Source organism: Tauraco erythrolophus, chromosome 10 (genome assembly GCF_009769465.1).
Source record: "Tauraco erythrolophus isolate bTauEry1 chromosome 10, bTauEry1.pri, whole genome shotgun sequence".
Lineage (NCBI taxonomy): Eukaryota > Metazoa > Chordata > Aves > Musophagiformes > Musophagidae > Tauraco > Tauraco erythrolophus.
In genome coordinates, this window is record NC_141474.1 from 29136788 (window position 1) to 29161207 (window position 24420).

The 24420-nt window shown below is 39.1% G+C and overlaps 1 protein-coding gene across 2 annotated transcripts; it reads left to right on the forward strand.

Annotated features, from left to right (window-relative positions):
- Positions 1–2095: 2095 nt before the first annotated feature.
- LOC104378586 (protein zyg-11 homolog B) lies at positions 2096–23240 on the forward strand. 2 transcript variants are annotated; one of them, XM_086617627.1, is made up of 14 exons: positions 2096–2185; positions 8222–8387; positions 10877–11631; positions 14291–14431; positions 15651–15827; positions 15998–16062; positions 16688–16787; positions 16871–16921; positions 17563–17724; positions 17833–17880; positions 18496–18693; positions 18786–18838; positions 19479–19576; positions 21938–23240. In XM_086617627.1, the coding sequence occupies exons 1-14, from the start codon at positions 2183–2185 to the stop codon at positions 22126–22128; spliced, it is 2208 nt and encodes a 735-aa protein (XP_086473753.1). In that variant the 5' UTR covers positions 2096–2182; the 3' UTR covers positions 22129–23240. The 2 variants fall into 2 exon arrangements, with proteins under 2 accessions (XP_086473753.1, XP_086473752.1); XM_086617626.1 differs by lacking the exon at positions 2096–2185 and adding an exon at positions 2355–2414.
- The last annotated feature ends 1180 nt before the right edge of the window (positions 23241–24420 follow it).

The following is a 24420-nucleotide window of genomic DNA, read 5'->3' on the forward strand; positions in this document are numbered from 1 at the left end:
GAAGAGATGGGAACCCTGCGTCCCATCAGACAGTGCCAGGGTCACTGAAAACATCCAATTACTAACACACAACAAATCCTAGTTCTTTAGTCCCAGATGAATTTAAGCCAGAAGTGATATTAGGATACTTATAAAAAATATGGAACGCTATCCAATTCCAGCGGTTTTGAGCACAGTTTTCTGAGCACATTAGAAATTTACATGACAAATTGCTCAGTGTTGAAATTAACGTCAAAGAACATTTGAGTTAAAATTAATTTCAAAGAATATCTGAGAATGCTTTATCCCAAATTATTTCAGTCATATAACACCAGCTTGTCAAGTTTTTGGGATAAATGAAACTCCTGTGCATGGGCTTCTATAGGAAGAAACCAGATTGTCTATTAACATCTGGAGCTAATTGCAAGGAGCGCTGCTGGTTGGACTGATGGCACCGCCTGCTACGTGTGCTGCTGAAATGCCAGTTGCAGCTTCTGTTAAAGCATTTCCTTAAAACTTTTCAGACTTTCCAGTATTTGGGCTGGAGTTAATACACATTGTCCATGTGAAGCTAAAATCTTTTTTTCAAAATGAGTCAGCCAAAACCAGACACGTCTGTGAGAACACAAGGAAGAAGATAAACACTAGTTTGGCCGATGCTGACTGTTACCTGAGAATTTTTATGTCAAGTCCTTCTCTGTTCTGGAGAAGGCCTTTGGAAGGTGAACTGCTCTTGTAGCAAGCAGCAAGACTGTTTCTCTGAACATCTGGCTTTGAAAAATTACAGCTTGCACAGGCTCAATAGAAACTCCTGAAGTTTGTTGGTTTAAATCCCTGAAGAGTCTGTTCTTGCTGAGATTTTGTCTTTGCAGTTCCTGATGCCAGTGTTGACTCAGTGGCAACTGAACCACATGTCCTCTCCATACTAGGAGAGAAGTGGCTCCGCGACGCTTCCCATGCTGCTGCCACTCTTGAGAACAGTGGGACAGGACAAGAACGGACACCGAGAGCAGGGGATCAGCTTGAAAGTTTTCACCGTCTGAGCCCAGGCAGGAGAAAGGAAGATAGTTCCTATCGTAAATGTGGATGGAATGAGAAAAAGAAGGTAAAAGCAAGACATCTGGTGATACTCAGATTGGAGTGAATTTGTTAATAGGTACGGAAAGAACAGCCTGGAAGCTCCAAAAGGCATTAGGAGGTGGAAGAAACATGTAGAGGACTAAGAATAACAGTACTAGCCCCTCCTTACTCTAAACTAATTTTGGTGTTCATAATTATATAAATTATCTCTTCTAAGAAGATTAGCTCTTTTTAAGTGGTTAAATTCAGAACACAAGGACTTTTGATTCTATTCTTGTCATATCCTGAGCATGTAATTTGTTTTCTCTGTGTCAACATCCTAATCTAAAGAACTGGGACTATAACTGACCTTTGGTATGTAGTCCCTAAACAGGTAAAATTGTGTTGGATATTTGTAGAACATTTCGTCATGTTCTAATGACAGAGACATATATTATTTTAGCAATTGTTCCTTAATGTTTATTTGTGTGTTCTGCTGGTTTGCAAACAAACTTTATTCAAAGCTGCTGTATGTAGAATCAGCAATTCTTTAAGAGGTTTAACAAGAAAACTCTTTATAACTTCATTTTATGTGGACAGGGTAATTTTATCACTCCTTAACTTTGTATCCTGAAACAAAAAATAACCGTATTCTCTTTACTAACAACACATTATAGTATGTGTTTGTCGATTCTCGATTCCCGGCCGAGAGAGGTTACACCGACACGCGGAACCGCAGCGGAGCCGCCCCAGTGCTCCGCGGCCGCTGCGCGGACAGGCTCACCGGCGCCTCCGCGCCGCTTCTCCCTCGCTCCGAAACGAAGGGGAGGGTCTCACGACCACCGTAACACCCGAGACCGGAGCGCTTTGTCGAATAACAGCCCCCCGTTCCGACGCTTTTTTCTGATCCTTAAAGCGGCACGTCACGGTGCCCGCTCCCCGCGGAGCCGGCAGCGCGGGGCCGGCGCGGCCCCTTTAAGGGAGGCGGGCTCGGCGCAGCTTCCCGGCCGGCTGAGGCAGGTTTACTTCCAGGTCGGGGGGGGGTTAAAAAAACGGGGAGAAGGTGAAAAAAAAAAAAAAAAAAAAAAAGCCAAACTGCAGGACCCGGCTGACTGGGCGCCCGCCTCTGGCACCCAGCGCCGCGATGGTGAGTGAGCGCCGCGGGGCAGAGCTGGGCCGCGGGGCCGCTCGGAGGATGGGCGGGGGTCGCCGGTGGGGGCGGGCGGGCTGCCCCCCTCCCCCGCTGTGCCGCGGGGTGACAGAGCTCGGCGGAGGGGAGCCGCGGTGAACCGCCGCCGCGGGGGGAAGCGGCCGTTATGGCGGCGCCGCGGGCCGCGCGCTGTCAGGCGGCGGGGGGCTGCCGCGCGCCCGGCCAGGTGAGGCCGGTGGCCGGCGGGGGCGCGAGGCGGGCGCGCGCCTCTCCCCCGCCCGCCGGCCCTTGGCGGCCGCTGAGGGGCAGAGCCGGGAGCGACCCGGCGGGGGCCGCGGCGGCCCGTTCCCCTCAGGCGGACCCCGCTCCCGTCCCCGTTGTGTAACCGCCGCCCTCTATGAAGGTTATAGAAAGGGGCGATCGGGACCCGGCACCGGGGAGCTCCGCGCCCGGCGCGGTGCGGAGGGGCAGCGGCAGCCTTAGCCTTGCGCGGGGCGCCCTGCCGTCTCCGCAGCGCCGGCCCGGCCTCGCTGCCGCTGGCCCGCGCCTCTCGCAGCACCGTGTGGGGCGAGGGCCATCGGCCGCGGCCGGCTTCCCGCCGCACCGGAGCGGGGGGCAGCGCGGCGGGCCGAGCCCCTCAGCCGGCGGCATGGAGGGCGGGATGGCACAGCACAGCCGTTCCCTGCCCCTTCCCGCTCCTGCCCGCCCCAGGCTGGGTGCAGTCCGGCTCCCAAGCAGCACTTTTCCCACTGGGTCGTGCTGGGTCCAGGGGTTGTCTCGGAAAAGCCGTGCCACCGAAAGCACCGGCTGTGCGGTGTGCGTGTGCCGTGCGGGTCTGTGCAACGCGCAGTCGGTGCTCGTACAGCAGGGAGCGGGCCAGAGCTGGCGGGGAAGGAGCGCAGCCTTCCTCCCTGGAAGACAGGCCTCGGAGGGAGCAGAACGTACCGGTGCTGTTCCGGTTGCTCCTCGGGTTGGGAGATGAGTGTGCATGTTTGCTGTTAATGGGCTAGCAGGAGCTTCCTGCGATACCTAGTCTCATCCCTTGTTATTACAGGCATAATTTCATTTAATCCCCTAGTAAGTTTTTGATCTTTAAAATAAAAGTGTGTTTGCTGTTCTGTTCAGTGAACTAGGGTGGAACTTCACTGTTTGATGTTTTGGAGCAGTATACTGACATCTGAATTTATGGCATAATTCTAATTCATGGCATTTCTATGTGCGTTTGTTGCTGTGCTGACACTGTGCTTCACCTTAATAGTTTTTTTTCCTTTTATAGTTTTTATTCACTGTTCTGTATTTATAGGTGGTGTTCATCTCCAACCTTTTGATCTGCTAGGCTAAGAAAAGCTGGTTTTGTTTCCTACTCCCAACATGCTTTTATTCCCTGGAGCATTCTAGTAGCTGCTATGTTCAAACTGAAATGGTGCAGGTATCTCTTAACATAAACAGCCCCATGCAATCTCTGAGTGTCTTGAAAATGACATAATACTTCTTTATTTTTGCTTGATGCTTTTCCTGATGCCTTCTTTGGCTGCCTCACATTGTTTTCTTGTGGTTAAGCAAACCATTCAGCTTCTTCTCTCCTGTAATTTCTAATTGATGAACTCATATCTAAAGTTCTTGATGCTAATCTTGAAATACGTGGCTTCACCATGTAGTTTTAATGTGGCTCTATTTAATTTTAGACCTCTCGTGATCTCTGCCAACTTTGTGTCACTAGCAACCTTACTCAGTATGTTCCTGTGTGTTGTGCCAGCATAGTTAATGATAAATTTGGGTTTTGACCGTAATCCTTACTTGAGTCCAGTTAATACATTGCCAGCTTCTCTTTCATTCTATTTGAGTAGGAGAATCATAAAGCTTTCTTCATAACACAAATCACGGAATTGTTTATTTTTCACTTTCTTTCCTTTATTAGTGCTCAGAAGAATTTTGATGAATGTTACTAGAGTTGCTATTTCTTGATCGTTTTAAGAATGTTCATTGTAAGAAAATAAGCAAAGTGTTAGGGCTGTGGAGAGGTGGAAAACAGTGAGAAACGAGGTATGTCCAACACCAAAGATCAGTCATCTAAATTACTTCTTATTTTCCCGCTCACTTTTTGAGAGAAATAACCGCCATGATTTGTAAAGTCCCTTATTCTGTACGCCATCTCCTTCTTTCAGATTTCAAAGAGAAAAAAAGCAGATGTGCCTGGCGTACAGACACCTTACACGTTTGGGTTTTGTTATCTGGAGTCTGCAATTGGGTATAAAAATTGGGGAGTACATCACAGAAGTTGTTCTGTTGGAGCTGAAATTGGTATTTGTTTTAGAATCATAGAATATCTCAAGTGGAAGACACCCATGAGGGTCATCGAGTCCAACTCTTTCCAATGTTTTATACTGATTTATTGAGGGAGAAAAATAACAAAAAACTACCTGTGGAAAAAAAGGTTTGATTTTTAATGAGTCTGAGACACAAAGCCAGAAGGAACTGAATCTTTCAGGCTGGAGTTGGTAGTATCACAATACCAGTAGTAAAAAAGGCCCACACAGAAGTGGAATTTACTTTCTGTGCAAAGTTAGATTGAAACTACTGGTGGAAAATATTAGTTAAACCTGTCTCTTTTTTAGTTATTCTTCTGTAAGCAGGTGGTTGTGCGGTGATGCTTCCTCACAGTAACAGGATTTTGGTTTTATACTCATGCTCAGCCAGTTAATCTAGGCTTAATGTTGGGTTTAAGATTCTCTAACTTATTCCAGGTGCTTTAAGATGTCCCCTTAAGCTGTTTGTTTGTTTGTTTTACTTTTTAACTCTGTTTTGAAATATAGGGTAAATATATTCTAGCAGTATTTAAAGTTGATTCAAGGAGCTTTTAAAAGACAGTGTGGAGGCTAGTGTACTTCGTGAGGACCTTGCCAACCACACCAGTGTGTGAGCTGTAGGCTGAACTGGGTAACGTCATGTTGAAGTAGGTATTACATTTTGATCCACTCGTGTATTGGATTACTGTTAGATGCCAGTAGCCGTGCAGTTTATTGTCCCCCTCACCCCTTGGACACTTGTTTGTTTGTTTGTTTGCCGTAGTTATGTTAAGCACTTACAAAGTTACCTTTTTTTAAAGAATTGATTGAAATAAGCCTGAAAAAGCCCATCTAAATGAAATTATTCTATTTTTTATACTATTCCATAAGCTAGCTGGTTTTAGATGTGTCACATTACTCTTATTAATGTGTGATTTAGCTAATGAAGATGCCAGACTTGCATCATGTAGTGCATAATTCTGCGTTTTGGGGAATTTATATTGATTTTCTGGCCACTTAATTGATTTGACAGAATGAAAGAAACCATGAGGTTACATGGAAGTATCAGGTAGTTAAGATGGCTATGAAAAAGTCAAATATACATAATAAAAGTTCTACTCAAATATTGCTGAATGATCTTTATGAAATAAAATCCTGCACTGTGGTTGACATATGTTTACAGTGTCTCGTTAGAGTATTAGAACCAGAAAGTGAAATGAGCTGAAAGCAAATGCCATGTTTATTTTCACGTTGACATTCAAAAGCCTAGCTAGAGAAAGGAACCTTCTAAGAGCTTAAATACAACTGAAGACTTTTACTATGAGCTCTTTAACTGGGTAATGTTGTCCTTAAGTAAAGAGAAGTTGAGAAAAGGAATGCCGATGGCTCGCGTAAAAGGTTTGCAGGCTGTGTTCAAGCTGTCCTCTACCAGTAGCAGACGGTCTAGGAAATTGTTTTTATGGTGCTTGTCAAGGGACTTTATTAGATACAGATAAAAATGTTTTGCCTATCTGCCCAGGTTGCCTTGGGAGCCTTTGTTAGGTGTGTTTCTTCAGCCTTTTTGCGACAAGTTGAAGAAACATTACAAATGTTTCCTGTAAGTGGAGTCAGTAAAAATGATACTGTGTTGTGTGCAAGTGTAATTGATCCCCGATCGTGGATTTTGTTCCTTTATTGTATGGAGATGTCCTGTATGGACTTCTAAAGTTATTATTTTGTATAAAAATTAAAACAATCTCTTCACATTACAGATTGGCCAGTTAGAGGTACTGGTTGAAAAAATAGTTTTCTGAGTCATATGCTAGCAGCCAATCTGCAAGGCTGGAAATTCTCATTGGAGTTTGCTCACTGATATATAAAAGTGTTTTAGCTTTTCTGGCAGAAATTATGCAACAGTGCCAGAAGGAATGAAGAGAGCCAGTATTCTGGTTTTGTCATATTTAAGCATCAAATTAGAAGCACAAGATCTAATGGGAGATGAGGATGTCTTTGCTTCAGTAGGAATAATTTTCCTATGCCTTTGAGTAAGGATTCAGATTTTTGTTTGAATTGGCAGCTCTTGTATAAGTCTTGGGCGTGTGTATTAATTTCAGGTTAAAAAGAAAATTTTCCCATTTCCTTCAAAAAATGTACTGTTTTGAAATACTTAGTTGTGTTTCTCTTTAGAAGTATTTCAGGCATTGTTGCACATTATAAAGAAACAAAAGATGTTAACAGTTCCAGACTCCGGCCTTCCTTTTCGTGTCAGCCTAAGACTGGAGGCAGCCAAGACTGCTGTTTTCTGGTAATGTGAGCAAGTCGCATCACAAAATAACTTCTGTTTGTTCAACAATAAAATGTAATAATCAGGCTTTAGAAAAAAAGAAAAATTAAGCACTTGGCAAAATCTAGTCAAAGGATTTGGAAGTTGCACATCAAAAGCTGCAGAAAGAACTTGTATTTGAATAATTTGGAGTTTCTGGTTCCCAAACTTTTTCTTAAGTCTTCAGGAGCTATTAAACTGCAATCTTTCTTTGTTGCCACTACGTGATTCATTAAAGATAAACTCCATTCCATCTCTGTCCTAACATGGTACCTCCCAGTCTTCAAATATATGCACCTTATTTTAGAAGACTTATTTCTGTCTTTTTTTTAATATTTCTTCTATATAACCTTTTATGTATTTCTGTACTTCTGTGATGAACATGTTAGGCAAATGAAGCGACAGAAGAGACGTTAAATGAGCTAGAAAGGAAAGATGAATTTATCCAGAGCTTTCAGTATGAAAGGCAAGCTACAATTTTTCCTACAGATGAGATCCGGCAACAGTTGATGCTGTTATTTTCAAAATTGTCTGGGGGAGTGTGTACCAGTCACTCGGCCTTCTTTTGTGTGGTGCTGGGGATGATTCACAGTGCAGCGAGTCGCTCTTTATGTTGTTTAATCTGTGTGACTGAAAACAGTAGGCTGTTATTAGGCGTTGAATAAAAAAAGGGTTGAGATTTTCATATGTCAATGTACAACCTCAAACTCTGAAGGAAAAGTTCAAGTTTCTATTCTGCCTTGTCCTTTGTACCCAGGGTGCTACAATGGATGATTTCCAGGTGCCTAGCGTAAAAGGGAGGGAATTGGTATCTGTAATCAGAAGGAATACTGTAATAGTTGTTTCTTTATATTGCTACCCAAAATTTGGAATTACTAATTCCTTTTGAGTTTCCTTTCTTGATCTGAAGCTCTAGCTGCCCTTTTCAGTATCAAAAATTGCTCTGAACAATATATGAAATTTATCTACATTTCTCATGTAGATTAGTAGTGGACTTCATATGTGGGTTGACCCAAATGAAAGATTAAAATAAATAGTTTAAATCAAGAAGTAAAATTTGATTTAAATCTTCTTTGAGTCTGTCTTGATTGATTAATACCCAGTAGACTTAATAAATTCAGATAATCTTATCAGCAGTTACTTTTTTTTCTCTATGAATGCAAGTGAGGCTAAAGCACAACAGACCATACTGGATGTGGTTCTGGGAGTGACTGGGGGAGGAGGCTGCCCATCAGCTTGGCCAGTCGTTCCTTGTGTGACCTGACTTACACGTTTGCGTGGCTCTCAGGGGGACGTCTCCTTTTGAACTATTTGCCTGTTCTGATGAGAATTAGACAGACAAAAAAGAATGATTTGCCTGAAAACAACATTATAGAGGAAGATTCATAGACAGAGAGAATGATTTGACTAAATCTCCTTTGTTTTATTGTGTTTTGTGTATGACAGGAGGAAGCTTCTCCTTATTCTTTACTTGATATCTGTTTGAATTTCCTGACTGCCAACCTAGAGAAGTTTTGCACAGAAAGGCAAGATGGAACGCTGTGCTTGCAGGAGCCAGGAATGTTTCCTCAAGAAGTGGCTGATCGTTTGCTGCAGACAATGGCATTTCATGGTAAAAAAAATTATTTGCGTGTTTTCGGTGAAAATATTTTACTGGAATGTGACTCTGCAGTTCTGGTGTGTTTTCTAGTAGAATCTCCTATTCCAGCAGTTGAAACTGTGTGCCTTAATCTCTTAATAGACATTTTCTGTTATTTTGGCTTTTCTACAGCTTCAGCTGAGTGTTGCATTGCCATATAGATAGTTCTAAATAGTAAGTTCTTTGTCTTGGGTTTATAATTTTGATTTAATGTTATTTTAATTGAATATTCTTAAATAAATCTTCTTTCAGTCACTTTAAAAAGAGATTTGTTTGATTCTACTATTTCTAGCAGCATTCAACTATTTTAATATCTCCTGCAGAGCAATTAATTGAATTTTCTTTGCTATATGTCCTTGTGAATAAACTAGGAAATAATTTTATGATTTTCCTTAAAATAGTTTCTCATCTCTTCTGGCACTTTTGTTGCTGTGGAATTACTTGCTCAAAAGCAGTCAGTTTCAAGAGTAGTATAATAGTCTGTAATATATAATATATATAATAGTATAAGAAAACCATGTTGTGGTGTTCTTACATTTTAGGTAGTGGCCTATCATGTTCTCTGTCAGCACCATCTTTGAGGAGAGACCTTCCCTCTCCTTTCCTTGCTTTAAGCGTGACAAAGGGAAATGTTGTGTTAATAAAAGCTTCTCGGCATGAAAAGGGTGAATGTATATATTACCCTAGAGAAGAGGCAGGAGACCTGTTCCTGGAGATCCTGGAGGCTTTTATTTAATGGCTATGAGACATTATGCTAGAAAAATTGCTTTTTTACACCTGTCCTACAGGTGCAGATTTGATTTGCTCTTGTTGTGCAAATACTGGTGTTCTAGTTTTCTCAAGTTGTTCTAGTGGGATATAACAGAAGGAATGGTCCTTAAAAAAAACCCACCGTGCAAACCCAAAAAACCTCTTCATCTTCAACATGTTACTTTCTGATAAGTAATTATTTAGAGTAGTCCCAAGAAATCTGAAAGATTGAAAAGGTTGAAACTGACTTACCAGAAACCTGTTACCAGTGCTAGTAGCGATGAAGGCAGTTCCAGACAATGAAACATCACGAACAATGTGTCAGAGTGCAGGATGTCAAAAAAAGTGCATGCCAGGTAAACAGGGTGTGGCGAAGGCAGGCCAGTGAGAAAGACTGCCTTGATCCTTAAATCAAAAGATTAGCAAAAATTAAGAAGTAATTTAGCAATTATTTATCACATTTAATTTTTCTGCTGGGTGCCAATTGTTTTGCCTCATATTTTTGATTTCTCTGCAAAAGAGGTACCCCGGCTACTTGGTCAGAAATGCCTGAACCATTTGCTCTTTAGAAAGGTCTGCAAATCTTAATATTAATTTGACTTTGTCACAGAGGCAATTACTAGCTTGTGACTTAAATCCAAACTGTAGTGGCAAAGTTTTTATTCAAATAAATCGCCTTTTAGTTTCTTTTCTATGTTCAGTATGCTTGAAGATAAGAGATAAAAAACGGGAGTGTTGACATTTATCACCCTCTGGAGTGAAACTAGAAGGACATGTTCTTCCTACTCCTTTTGTGTGCATGCTTGTGCAATCATACCCTTCTCATACAGCTTTCTATAAAGCTGTAATCCTTGTTGATAAGATAGAAATAAGAAATCTTGGTGTTTTCAATACATTTTGGATAATCCTGTGCATGGAACTAAATACGTTATTCCAGGATATAGGATGTTGCCGGTATGCTGCAAGAGAAGACTACTTATGCAGTCTTCTTGCTGCAGAGCAAAAATATAATAATCTCAAACAAGATTGTTGCATTTCCTTTTTTCATTGCTGTTTTTTATGTCCATCCCCCCCTTTCCTTGTCCTTTCTCCTCCTTGAATCACTTCTTAGGTTTCTTTCTCACATTCAGCTTGTTTCTGAGCAACACTCCTACCTTCTTGGTGAGGGATGTATAGAACTTAATTAGCTTAGTTTAGTGTATTGATCCTACTTATGAATTCAATCAAATGCTAAATTATTCAATTGAGTTAAAACAAGGTGAGAACTGGTCATTGTTTGCTGGTACTATCTTCAGGGTAACAGAACTGTGACTAGGGAAGAATGACTTTGAGAAATTTTGAAATTCTCTTTTTAGCACATTTCTAGTCAGTTCAGTAAGAAAATCCAGAAAATGTAGGCAGCAGTCTGAATGTTTTTGAGTCATCACCACATTTTATTTATTGCATGTTCTGTGTTCTGAACCAAACAGGTAATGTGTATAGACTACATCTTAATTTATCTGTCCTGCTCTTAAGTGTGGCATTTTCCAAAAGTGACATCGTAATCTTAAAAGTGAAATCTCAAATATAAAATTTCAGGATCATAGCTTAATGATCCAAGACAAACTACTTTGTAATTAATTTTCTTTGTTAGCACTTTGTACCCTTTGGGTTCTTAAAATAAAAGTGGTGTTCTGTAACATTGGAGCCACACTAATGCTGATTCCCAACAGGGCTTCTGAATGATGGAACTGTGGGCATCTTCCGAGGCAACCAGATGCGTTTGAAACGAGCTTGTATCCGGAAAGCGAAAATCTCTGCTGTGGCTTTCCGGAAAGGATTCTGCCATCACAAGCTGGTAGAACTCGATGCTACTGGGGTAAACGCTGATATAACGATCACAGACATTATAAGTGGACTTGGCAGCAATAAATGGATCCAACAAAATCTTCAATGCCTTGTGCTGAACTCGCTAACTCTTTCTTTGGAAGACCCATACGAGAGATGCTTCAGTCAGTTGTCCGGGCTTCGTGCACTGAGTATTACCAATGTTCTGTTCTACAACGAGGACTTGGCAGACGTTGCTTCACTTCCTCGGTTAGAAAGTCTGGATATATCGAACACCTCTGTCACTGACATAACAGCACTCCTCACCTGCAAAGACCGACTCAAGTCTTTGACCATGCACCACCTGAAATGCTTGAAAATGACCACAACCCAGATTCTAGATGTTATAAGAGAACTAAAATATCTGAATCATCTTGATATTTCAGATGACAAACAGTTCACGTCAGACATAGCACTTCGTTTACTGGAACAGAAAGATATCTTGCCTAACCTTGTGTCTTTGGACATTTCTGGAAGAAAACATGTTACAGACAAAGCTGTAGAAGCGTTTATTCAGCAACGGCCTACAATGCAGTTTGTAGGACTGCTAGCTACTGATGCCGGCTACTCAGAATTCCTAACAGGAGAAGGAAACCTAAAGGTTAAGTGGAGGAATTCGTTTTACTGAAAAATTACAATGTGCAGGAAAAATAGAACTAATCGTTTGTAACGAATGTATGTGGGTGTTCAGGAGGCGGCTGTAGGTTAATTTTTTTAACTGTTAATTGTAATTACTGACTTTGTCTCAAATTCCTACATAATTCTGGCACAGAAACTGCTAAATTTACATAATACTAATGTATTAATACTCCATGCCTTTTCGGTGAGCCTTAGATCCTGGTTTAACGTATCAGATCTAAGAAAGCTGAACTTTGTCTTGCCTGAAATCATTTACTGGAATAATATTCTCTGGATTCCAGCACAGGATCTAGCATAAGGCAGTAATATGTAAGAGGTGGAGGTACGATTTGCATAAGGTTTGAGCAGTTCATGATTAACACAGCAGATGCAATAAAACTTAATGACTGAGCTGCTGTTGTGCTCCATCACCACTTCCATTTCCTATTGCAATTATTTCTACCCATCTTGAAAGGTCTTTTGGTGATGAACATGTGAGGAGCAATTACTTAGGATGAAAAACTTCCTCTTCTTGAGCAAATCCTAAATTACTTAGCCCCTTGGGATGAGATGATGTTTGCTGAAGTGCTTTTATTTACCATTTAGTGCCAGGCAACAAGATGTTCTTCCCTGTTCTGTAGAATATGCATGCACTTACTGGTGAATGATCCCATCCTTCTCTGCTATGGAGGGGTCAGAATTAAAGAAGAAACAGAGATGGTTTAGGCATGTCGGTGTCAGTGGTATGTCATCTTTGAGTCTTTGAGTTTGTTTTTTTTATGCTGTGCCATGAGGACGATCGAAACTGCAGAGGGAATGAGGAAAAGTTTGCATAATGTGTCCATAGTTTAGCCTGTCTCCTGTGCAAGTTGAGTTTTGCGCTTCAGTTTTAAAATTCAGAATGCTGTTGTTATAGGCAAGTGAGGTAACGCTGCTACACGATTTTATAATGTTTTTTTTTCCTGGACCTTCTGAAATTTGTTAATGGCCAAGTCTCTTGAGTACTTAGTTGTCACAGCTGATAATGATGTGTATGAATGTTGAAATGTGTTGTTAGAGAAAGGAAGTTCCCGTTTGGCGTGATCGATGTACGGCGTCGGGAAATTATGCCTCTTGTGGTGTAAAGTAATTCGATAGGATTTCAATGTAATCTTTGCTATTTAGAATACATGCTTCATGCAAGTGACTGTGCTATGAAAAGGCAGGCAGGAACAGGGTTCTACTAATGTGAAAATCATGATAGTCTTGTAGCAAAAAGCAGTTTGCATTTCTTTCTATTTTTTTCTTTTTTTCTTTTAAGGCATAGTTGTCAAGAAGAGACTGTAGGCAGTGATTTTTTTTTTTTTCCGTTTTTTTTTTTTTTTTTGTGACCTGAAATTCGTTAGTAACTATACTGAAATATTCAGCTGCTTAGTCTAGATACTGCTAAAGAATAAACAGGACGCAGCACTCATGGAGACAGCAGAAGTAAAACATTACAGTCTTCACAGCAGTCCTGTGAAATTTGATTATAGAAAATTCTTGAAAGATGACACACTAGGCAAACATTGTAGTTGAGAACATGAAGCCTAGTGGAAATTCTTCATATAGTGTATAATTGGCTGCAAAAACATGTCAGCAAATATGATTGCTCTGTTCTAATCCAGTGGAGAATATAAAAGAAAATCCAAGATGGTGTCAGTTGTCTCGAGGCTGTAATGTATTCCTGATCTAGCAAGTTTTGTAAAATTTGGCTCTATACAACACAGGATGCACGGAACGTGACACTTCAATCTATGAACATTTACTTTCCGTTACATGATGCATTAAATAGAACAAGTTCTGCAAGCCTCCCTAAAAATTTTAAAAATCAGCGATTGCAGCAGTGATTCATTAAATAATAGGACTGAGGAGCAAACCATCTACAGTTACACGACTTAGGGTTGTAAGGTAGATAAAATGTAGTGAAATGGAAAATACAGCAGATTGGGAAGTGCAAAAATTTGCAGCTAGTTGCTGATGAACATTCCGAACTTAAACTCGTATTAGTCGACAGCCCGTAGCTTCTAATGCAATCTTCACTCAAGTTAGCTCATGGCTTAGTTTTCACATGTAGTTAAAGTCTAGTTTTAAGAATTCTTTTGCAGAGAGCACGAGTTAGTTCTTTAATGTGCTGGAAAGCTGTTGCTACAGGCAGAGCTTATAGGAAACTTGATGTAGACAAAGAAAGGAAATCTATCTTTTTTTATTGGCAGAGCTAGAACCCAGAGACAAAAAATTACAGCCCAAATACCATCTTCATGAGTTTATCAGCTGCATTTGACAGAGCATTCAGTTACAAATAGCACTTTTAGGCGTTTGGTGCATAATAAGCAGCTTTTGTTAGTTTTGAAGTGCTGCTTTTACTTAGTGATTTCATACAGTTCTGCTTAAAAGACATGACAGAAGCCTAATTTTGACTTATAATGTAGATTCTTCTTTATGAGGAATGTTTGAAGATTGTATAGTTTTTGATTAATATAGCCAGATAATCAGTTTTTTTACTGAAGGATTTGGCTAAAAATATAACCACCTTTGAATCTTCAGCTTTGCACTTTTTAAGAACAACATTTTTAAAGTAACATGATGATATCGTGAACTAAAGATAATTTTTCTGTTGATAGGTGTCGGGAGAAGCAAATGAAACTCAGATTTCTGAAGCACTGAAGCGTTACAGTGAGCGGGCCTTCTTTGTGAGAGAAGCACTCTTTCATTTATTCAGCCTGACACATGTAATGGAAAAAACGAAGCCTGAAATTTTAAAGGTAAAATAATACAGTCATGCATTGTTCCTTGAACTGAGCCCATCCCCAAGACCCTGGTATAAATTATTTTGCAAGCTTTTACATTTTTTGGTTGTGATTTTTAAGATTAAAATTGTAATGTTGGGTAACAATCATTAACTATTTAAACAATAGTGATGTGGAAGATGCCCTGTAGCATTTTGTTATGTAAAATTGATCTAGACTAATGTATAGTATCTAAATGTAGTAGTATCTAAATTATTTTTTCATATAATTTCGAATATGATATGAAGTTTGCTTCAGATATTGAATTCTGTCATTTGGACATATCTGTACTAGGTCAAATCAAAGATCTGTCCAGTCTTAATCCTCAGTTACAACAGTACCTTCTTCTGATGCTTATGAAATAGTAATAATAAGGAAGACATTCAGTGATATTTCTCTCCAGTATCACCTTCCAGTGTCATAGCAAATGAATAAATATTGTTAGTGTTCTACATTGGGCTCGTAAGTTGGAAAAACCTAGAAACTTCCTTAGAAATCCGTGTTAGGCACTGGCTTTCCATGTTTACAACACCAGAGGTGGTTTAATTTTTACTGTAATCACAAAAAGAGGCATCAGTAGGACAGATGATTTTTGTTTTTTTGAACAAATGACCTTGATTTTGTTGGCTTCAATATCAAAAATGCTTTGGCAATCAATCAACAAGAAAAATATCTTCTTGGGTGAGATCACAATCAACAAACATAGCCAAAAACATAATTCAGAAAGAAGTTGCAAAAAATATGTCCTGACCTAGCAGCTCACGATGTGATCTGAAATGGCTAGTCGCCGAACACCAAGCCACTACGTCACTACCGTTACATTGCAGAAACTCTGTCCTCCCTCATTCGTCTCTGAAAGGGTTTGGTGATTTTTAATTTTTTTTTTTTTCTGGTGTGTAAAGCAAACCTTGGATCTTTCTAGGAATCTCTTGCATTCCATGTGATATCTCCTCTTGAGAGGCTGCTGCAACCAATACAAAAGGACTTGGAGAAATAGAAGTTGTCAGCTTTGAATCACTGAGCAGAAGGAAATGTTCTTCCTGAGAATTAAAATCACACCAGATGGATTTTTCACTTAAGTAAAAGGGAGTCAGAAATGGGTGCTGAGAGTCATTGTTGTGGCCTCAAGCAGCAGTGGATTGCTCTTGGATTAAGTGCATAAACGTGTAACGTGGGCAAAACTCTTGCGTTTCAGCTCGTGGTTATTGGAATGAGGAATCACCCCCTGAACTTGCCTGTTCAGTTAGCAGCGAGTGCGTGTGTCTTCAACCTGACCAAGCAAGATCTAGCAGCAGGGATGCCTGTGCGGCTTCTGGCCGATGTCACTCACTTGCTCCTGAAGGCCATGGAACACTTCCCAAATCATCAACAGGTAGAAGATGAAATTTCTTCGTTTTCTGTAGGATTTTGTGTCTTGTGGATTTTACAAAAAGTTTCTCCACATAGCATGACTTCATGGAAATACGTTTAATGGTTCATAGCGAGAAAGTATTCTGAAATGTGTATGTCTCTGATGAAGTAATTCTTTTTCATTTCTCATAGCTGCAAAAGAATTGCCTCCTTTCACTATGCAGTGACAGAATCCTTCAGGATGTTCCGTTTAACAGGCAAGTTTTATATGTCAGTCAAAACACGTCATAGCATTGCAGAATATTTTTCTTTGTTGTCTGTTCCTTCAGAGGGTTTGTTTCTGGTCTCAGTTTTGCTCAGTTTAAATCATTCCAGTGTGCTGAATTTGTCTGGCCTACGTTATTTTGGGCCTCTTGAATATAGATCTGAAAAAAATCCTTTGGTATAGAGGTATTTTTCACTTCACCTGGATGGGTCTGTCACTAATTGCGTGTAACAGAAGTCAGGATTTCTCTGGACAGCTATGGGATTGCTTTTTGCAGATATTTTTCTACTTAAATGTTTTGCCCAATTGCTTTGAAGCTTGTTGGTCTGATGTTGCAGAAAATTGTGCCAAATTTTTCTTCCTTCTTTGAAGCAATTCCTGTGCTCTTTGATATATAATTTGAAGTAAGAGACCCTGAGTAAACAACTCAAAGCTGACTGAGGTTCATGCAATACCTGTAATTTCACTATGTATTTCTACTCTCTTTTTGTACGAGGCATACTTCTTCCAGTTTATTTTGTCTTGCATGTATTTCTGCCTGATGTGTTGTCTGTGTGTGTCTTTCTTTGCTAAGACTTATGAGACTTCTGAAAATTAAATTTATTTTTAACTTCCAGGTTTGAAGCAGCCAAACTTGTTATGCAGTGGCTGTGTAATCATGAAGATCAAAACATGCAAAGGATGGCTGTAGCCATAATTTCCATTCTTGCTGCAAAGGTACAAAATTTAAGCTTTGAGGTGATAAGATAATATTTCTAAAGTCTAAAAAAAATTGTTGATATGGTTTTGTTTGTTTACAGCTTTCAACAGAGCAAACAGCTCAACTCGGTGCAGAGCTTTTCATTGTTAGGGTAAGTTAGAACTTTCCTGGCAGTCAAAAATACCATCCTCTCTAGCCACACATGCTAACGGTGTTATTAAAGATACAAAGTAAACATAAGTAGATAGCATTTCAAAGAACACATTCACTTACATTCATTTGAAAGTTCTTGAGAAGAGAAAAGCTTAGAGAATTTGTTAGAATAGTATCAGAGACTGTGGCACTGAGACATATTAGCATAGATGAAAAGAATCCAAAGTGGAAAAACTCAACACAAGAAATACAAAGTAAAATAGCAAGACATCTTTTAATTTGAAGTCCATTTTATAGGACAAAAGATGCTCAAAAAGAGACTGTTTGAAGTAAATGGTTAGTGCTGTCAGTGTTCACGTGGGGTCCAGAGTTCTGTGGATGGCTGTTTGCCATCTGTACTAGTACTACAAACGTGATTACTGTGAAAACAGAGGAATTCCTCTAGCAGGCAACCATGTTCAAAGGGGAGGTAAAAGTTTCATAGCTGTTTTGTTTTGTGTAGTTTGACCCTAAGCATGTAGATCTTTACTTCGCATATAAATGATAGCTATGTATTACCCCAGTCAGTGCAGAAAGAAGCAGAGGAGCTAATATATTTTTTTGATATGCAATCATATTTGAATTATTTTTTTTTTCCAGCAACTTCTGCAAATAGTTAAACAGAAAACAAATCAGAATCTTGTAGATACTACCCTCAAGTTCACACTGAGTGCACTTTGGAACCTGACTGATGAATCTCCAACAACATGTCGGCACTTCATTGAGAATCAAGGGCTGGAACTTTTCATGAGAGTCTTAGAGGTGAGGAGTACAGTTTTTAGTGGTAGATTATCAACATAGGTTTATAATTAACATTGTTTGAATAATAAACATAAATGGTTACCTGTAGTTTGTTTCTTTTTTCCATAGTCTTTTCCATCTGAATCATCCATTCAACAGAAAGTTCTTGGACTTCTGGTGAGATGAAAAAAAAAATCCCCTAAATCAAAGCCTGAAATATATACTTTTATTTGTTTGTTTATTTATTTTTTACCCCATGTTAATCTGAAAAGTTGCCTGATATTTTTATGTTCTTCTTTAATCTTTGTAGTGTGCATTATTCACAATTGACATTGTTTTGAACTGTTTTTCTGATTCTTCAAAAGCACGAGTTATACTGAAATTGATGGTTACAGTAAACAGAAAAAGCTTTTAAGAAAGGGCAGTGAGTGAGGTTTCAGATGAGTCTAGATGAAAAAAGTAGGTTGAAAATCAATGGAATTCAGAGTTGTGCACCACCAAAGTTTGCTGAAATTGAATGTGTTTGAGAGTATTAAAACTAGCAGCGTAATCTGCATTCTAATGGTCTAAAATTACTTCTGAGAACTTCTTTGTTTTGAAGCAAGTTCCTGCATTAACCTAGAAAAGTTTTTAAAAGCGAGAGTAGTATTTTTTGAATCTGGTGGTCACCTGGATGTATGAAGACCTCACCTGGTGTTATATGTGTTTACGCAGTGTAATTCAAGTCTGTATGTTTATCTCTCTCGTATCATATTCTTTCTGTTGATATTTTCTCTTTCCCTCCCCCTCCAGAATAACATAGCTGAAGTTAAAGAACTCCATTCTGAATTAATGTGGAAGGACTTTATAGACCACATCAGTAAATTATTGCACAGCGTGGAGGTGGAAGTTAGCTACTTTGCCGCAGGGATTATTGCTCATTTGATTTCTCGAGGAGAGCAGGCCTGGACATTAAGTCGCAGCCAGAGGACATCTCTCCTTGAACAGCTGGTACAGAAATGATGGTGAATTTTATCATATTCTTTCATATTTTTTCAATGTTTGTATTTAACAATGAGTGTTCTTGGTTCTGTATTTTGCAGCATTCTGCCATTCTGAATTGGCCAACCCCAGAATGTGAGATGGTGGCTTACAGGTAACTATTGTCTTGGTTCAGAGTTTGGAAGATGAACTGGACTAGATATAAAACTTGTTCCAAAGGAGAGTGAGTTGCTAGCCAGACATAGTTTTGTCCAGTGGGAAAACACCTTTCAACTTAAAATATACAGCACATTAATTTTCCCTTTGTGACCAGAGAAGATGTGGGACTCTTGTAAAAGAAAAATGTAATGTTGTTCTGCCTGCTTTTCTGTTAAAGTATTCAGCTGCTCATCTGAAGACTTGGACACAAAGATTAACCCAGCAAGGTTATACTGGTTAGCACTAGGTTAACACTATCTGTCCCAGATAAAGCAGCTTGAGGCCAAAAAGTACAATTAGATAATTACTGTCCATCTAATCCATAATTATAATTTCCACTGGTTTTACACCTGTTTTTCAGGAGCAGGAGGCATAGAAATGCTATGGTAAAAGCATACCATATATCCGGTATATATGATTTTTGTTAGTAATTGTCTTAAACATTAAGACATAAGATGTTGCATGTAAAACTCTAGTTTATCAAGTGTCTCTTCTAGTTAAACCTGTAGCTGAATGACTAGACAACATGTGACCTCTGAAGTAAAATTATCTAGTAGTTGCTGTTGCAAGTTTCTGTTTCTCTCCTTTTTTTATAGGTCTTTCAATCCATTTTTTCCACTACTTGGCTGTTTCATGACACCTGGTGTCCAGTTATGGGCAGTGTGGGCCATGCAGCATGTCTGCAGCAAAAATCGTACGTATTAAGATAATATTACCCTTAAAATTCTTATTTCTTAGCTTATTATTCACTAGCATGCAGTGGGAAAAATAAGAATTCCTAGGGTATTCACTCCTAATCCTCTGCAGAAACTACATTTAGGCTTTGACTAAATGGAGCAGGAAAAGAGAGTAATAAAAGTTCTTTATATTCTTTTTATTTACTGGAATTTTACTGTTAAATGCACAGTATTAATTCTGAGGTGTGGACATGTGTTAAGATTAACTACGTTTTTGGCTTGCACAGGTGTTTTTATTCAGAAATGTGAATATTAATAATGGGCAACAAATTTGTTTTAAATTAAGAACGATGGTAGCAGGTAGCTATCTCTAGCTGTCAGAACAGAAGTTTTAGGTAATCCTCTCTCTAATAGCCTTTTTGCAATAACTTGATGTGACATGAAGGTCAGTTTCTTAATCTGTCTTTCCCACCTGCAAAATGAGAACACCAATGTCTTGTTTGTAAAATGATTTGAGAGCATGTGATGAAATGCACAAATGTTGAGAAAGGAAATAAATCCCCTGAGCCTACCTAAATGTAAGACAAACCTTTCTGGCTTTTAATGCTTGCTTTTTTTTTTTCCTTTTTTTTTTTTAACATAAATTTATATGACATGAATGTGTGTATTGTCATTAACTTCTACGAGATACAAAGCAGCTTTCTTCTAAAGTATTAGAAGTATTTTCTGTGCCAGTTTTCTAATCTTCTTGCCAGCAGTATATCTCTGCTTGTTTATCCCTCTCTCATAAATCACTATTTGTAGAATGAAAAGACCAAACAAGAACATAGCATAATATATAATTGCAAGTAAAGTACTGTTTTCCTGCTCTTTATAAGCTCATAACTGTAACAAGACAATGTTCCCAGGATATTCTGTTCAGAGATCTGTGAGGACTTGTCCCATGTTGGAGTAGGACTGTTCTGACAAAGTTGTTTTACTGGTCAGACTCTGTTTGATTAAGACCTTGTAATTCTGTGTTAATGAAATTTAAGCAAGCTTTCTCCCCCTTTGTGTCTCAGCCCTGTTAATTTAGTATGGTCCTATTTGTTCTGTTTATTTTTAGTGTTTATGTTGTGCTGCCCTAACCTCTGGGCTTTCAACATGCCATCACACTTGGATGGCGTACACCTGCTTTGAGATCAAGACAGTATTCCTGAAGTTTAGTTCTGATGGTAATTGATGCCAGAAGCTTCTAGACAAAGTTGCAGAGAAATCAAATGTTTGGTAGCAAATGTAATAGCCTACTCTGAGGGAAAATGTGTTTAATTCTGAAATACGAAGATTTATTTGGGGGGAAGATCTTAAGATTTTGGTTCTTGGCACCAAGGCAGCTTTTTGTCCCAGAGAGGAGATCTGTTTTATTTTGACCTCCTCTTTTAGATGAAGGTGAAAATTGTAGTCTGGAATTAATGGAATTAATTTTTCTCCTTTGGTATTTTTCTCGTTTTGCTGTTTCTCCGTATCATATCGATCTCAATGAGCTGACTTAACTAAAATACTAGTAGCATTGCAGTAATCCCCAGTGAAATGCTTAATGTCAACGTTTAAACAACTCTGGTGTTGCTTCACTGAGATGCGTAGTGAAGTTGGGCACATCTGAGGTAATGCTCTGTGCATTGCATTACAGTCATCCTGACCTTTTGTAACAACTTCTGAAGCTTGCATGTCACATTAAACACGTGGCTCTTTTTATAGCTGGACCCTGCATGTAATAACACTGGGGCAGGTGTAGATACGCTTTCAACTTTTTAAAGTTGATAATGAAAGTGGAAAGAAAAGTATAATTTTATCCCTGAAAAGGCATTCAAAGCAACTTATAACTAGTTAAAGACCACCATCAATAGTATTTGGCAAACTGTTTTCAAATGAACTAGTTGCTATTCACTTTACAAGCCTGTACAAATGATGTGGTATATCTGACACCATTTTTTGGTAACTCTTCCGTACTACGGTTTTTGGTAAAAGCGATGTTCTTAACTGGGCACTTATAGGTACTATAGTACTTCTCATTCCCATTTCTTAAAATTTATATGTGTGCACTTAAAATGGCTGTAGAGAGAGAGAATATTGTGCATTTTACAAGGCATTTCCCAGTCAGCTCAGACAGACATGGAAAAAGACTTGATTACAGTCAGAGTCCTATCCAAACAACTCTGTTGTTCTGTTGTCACTTGTTAAATGCATTTCTGTAGACACTTTAAGGAGTGTCCTAAATGCTGCCTGGTGTAGGAGAGGAAAGTGGATTTGAATCCTGTTTACAGCATCTGCTACGTTTACCCTAGATACATTTTATTTACTTATTTATTTTTAATTCTCTTTTTTCAATCTTATTACAGCTGCCAGGTACTGCAGCATGTTAATTGAAGAAGGTGGTTTACAGCACTTATACAACATCAAGGAAAACGTCCAGACTGATCCACACGTCCAAAGGATTGCTATAGCCATCCTAGATAGTCTGGAAAAACACATTATGCGTCATGGGAGACCACCTCCATGTAGAAAACAGCAACAAAATAAACCAAACTGAAAGCTGCAGGTATAGGAGTGTTAAGTGTTGTCTCTGTAATAATCCTTTCTGGTGTGTGTGTAGTTGGAGAAACTTGTAATATAGTGGTCACCATTAAAGTGATTTACCGGTAATTGTGGTCCCCAGAACCATGTACGGTAACCTTTTGTGAATGTCAACTTTAATGGCAGCCGCCTATGCGACTTGTAAAGGGTCACTGCTTGAGCTGGTCACACCTGTGGGATTACTGCTGGCTACAGAGAGAGGGGACTTGCACAGATCAGGATGCACATCTGAAAAGAAGTCTTCTAGGAATATCTTGTTCTGTGACCCCTTGGACAGAAAGTTATTTCATCCCCGTGATTGCTGTTCATAACACTCTTTACCAGTTTGGTGTTTGACTAGAACTGTGTGTGGTTGTGAGATTCAGCACTATTACAGATTAAAACAAAAGTACATGCATGCAGGTGACAATGAGACTTGTAACTATGGCGACCAAAATGTCCATTGTCTCATAACCTTTCTAAACACAAATGGGGTCTTCAACTTCTTTTTCCTTTTGCCTGCAAGCTGTGTTCTTTTGTTTTCCTTACTGCTAGAACAATGCCTTTTTGAAGTTCAGCTCTCCTGAGTCCTACCTACTCTTAGTAAGGTGGGGATCGGCATTGCATCAGGGAAAGGGGAAACCTGCTAAAGTAAAGCAATAGAAACAGGATTAAAAGGAGACGCAATATGAAAAGTGAGATTTTAAACTTGGTAACAAGAAGGGGTTTTCGTTGTTGTTTGACTACTTTTGGTTGTGTTTGCTATCTTCCTTTAGTTTTTAGAACACTGGTAGGGAAAGAAGGCTCATTAGAGCAAAACACTGACTTGTCTTCATCATGAAGGGGATTGCATGTCTTGATAGGACGCCCAGGATATTTGGTCACCTTATTTATAAGAGACTAATGATTGCTCTGTTGTTTTCTGTAAATATTCTGTCAGTATTGTGCAGTGAATTATATTTCCAAATCATCACGATGCAAAATACCATCCAATGTTCTATGTAAGCCCTGTGTCAATTGCATTGTTTTGTGGAGTGTGAAATTTTACATAAAGATGCTAATTGTAACAACTTCTTTCTTTCCTGGTTACCTATGGGTTTCAAATGATGTGTTGAATGAAACATATTGCACGGCATACAGATGCCTGATAAAATACAAGTGATGGAAGGCAAACTGCATGTCCATTCAGATTCAGTTTAATTTCAGGTATTGTTTTTGTTTATCTGGTTAGTTGCCGTATTTCCATGGCAACTGACTGATATTCAGAGACTTCTGTAAATATATTGGTAATTGAGTTTAAAAAGAAAACTCATGTTTGGTAGCTTACTAGCAGGGATGGCTTCTTCATGATGACCGTATTTTACTATTTTTAACTCCTTCCCTCCCCCAACTCCCATCCTTCAAATAAAAACATCACGTCTAATCTTCAATAATCTAGTTATTGTGTATTTCAGCAACTTCAAAAGGTACTGATCCAGTAAGTTAATCAATGTCGTGTAATTGCTTTTTGTACGAAGGTATCATTTGGCTAGCATCATTCTCATGCGTGTATCTGGTTAGATAAAGTTTACTTGATTCGGAAGGAAATTAAATGGTTGTAGCTTTGAATTATGAAGGTGGTTTAAAAAATGAAAATTGGCGTGCAAGCCTTTACCCACCATCCTTCTGAGATATCTGCGATGGGACTTTCTGCTACAAAATTTCTGTTACATGAAATGGAACACAAAACTTGTCAAAATTTATGTTAATAGAATGAATATAAATCAGTTGCTACAGATTTTAAAATAAAGATGACAACTCTCCTTACAGTACTGTTTTTTCCTACTAATCGGACAACTCGCTGAAGTATCTTAATTAAAACTGTGGGGGAAAAAAATAAATCTACTACCTACACGCAGCACAAAATTAATGTGATACTGGCATTGGTCCGGATGGTGAAGATGTCACTTCATGAAGTTCTGCAACCAGCAAGTACAGAGATTGTAAATTATTTTCCATACCCTTCTTGTTTTGTTCCCACATGCTTCAGGCAAACAAACAGTGAGCGGAATTCTTTTAAGCTGAAAGGTGTGAAAGCCTACAAGGTATAAATCCACTAAATTTACTTGCATGTGCCATTTACAGAAAGGTCTCTTCACATTCCTGTGCAGCTTCAGGCGTTCCTACCACGGTAGAATAATTCCGGAAGCAACTTTTAAACTCTTGTATTTCACCTGTGGCACATGACACCTTTTTTGTGAAGGCTGAAGATCATGACTCAGCTTTACCT

Excerpts from the sequence above, each read along its gene's own strand:
- LOC104378586 (XM_086617626.1), top strand. The coding sequence starts at position 2,355 with ATGGCGGCGCCGCGGGCCGCGCGCTGTCAGGCGGCGGGGGGCTGCCGC. Across the intron at positions 8,388-10,876 it reads GCAGACAATGGCATTTCATG|GGCTTCTGAATGATGGAACT; the intron begins GTAAAAAAAATT and ends GATTCCCAACAG. Across the intron at positions 16,788-16,870 it reads TTTCCATTCTTGCTGCAAAG|CTTTCAACAGAGCAAACAGC; the intron begins GTACAAAATTTA and ends GTTTGTTTACAG.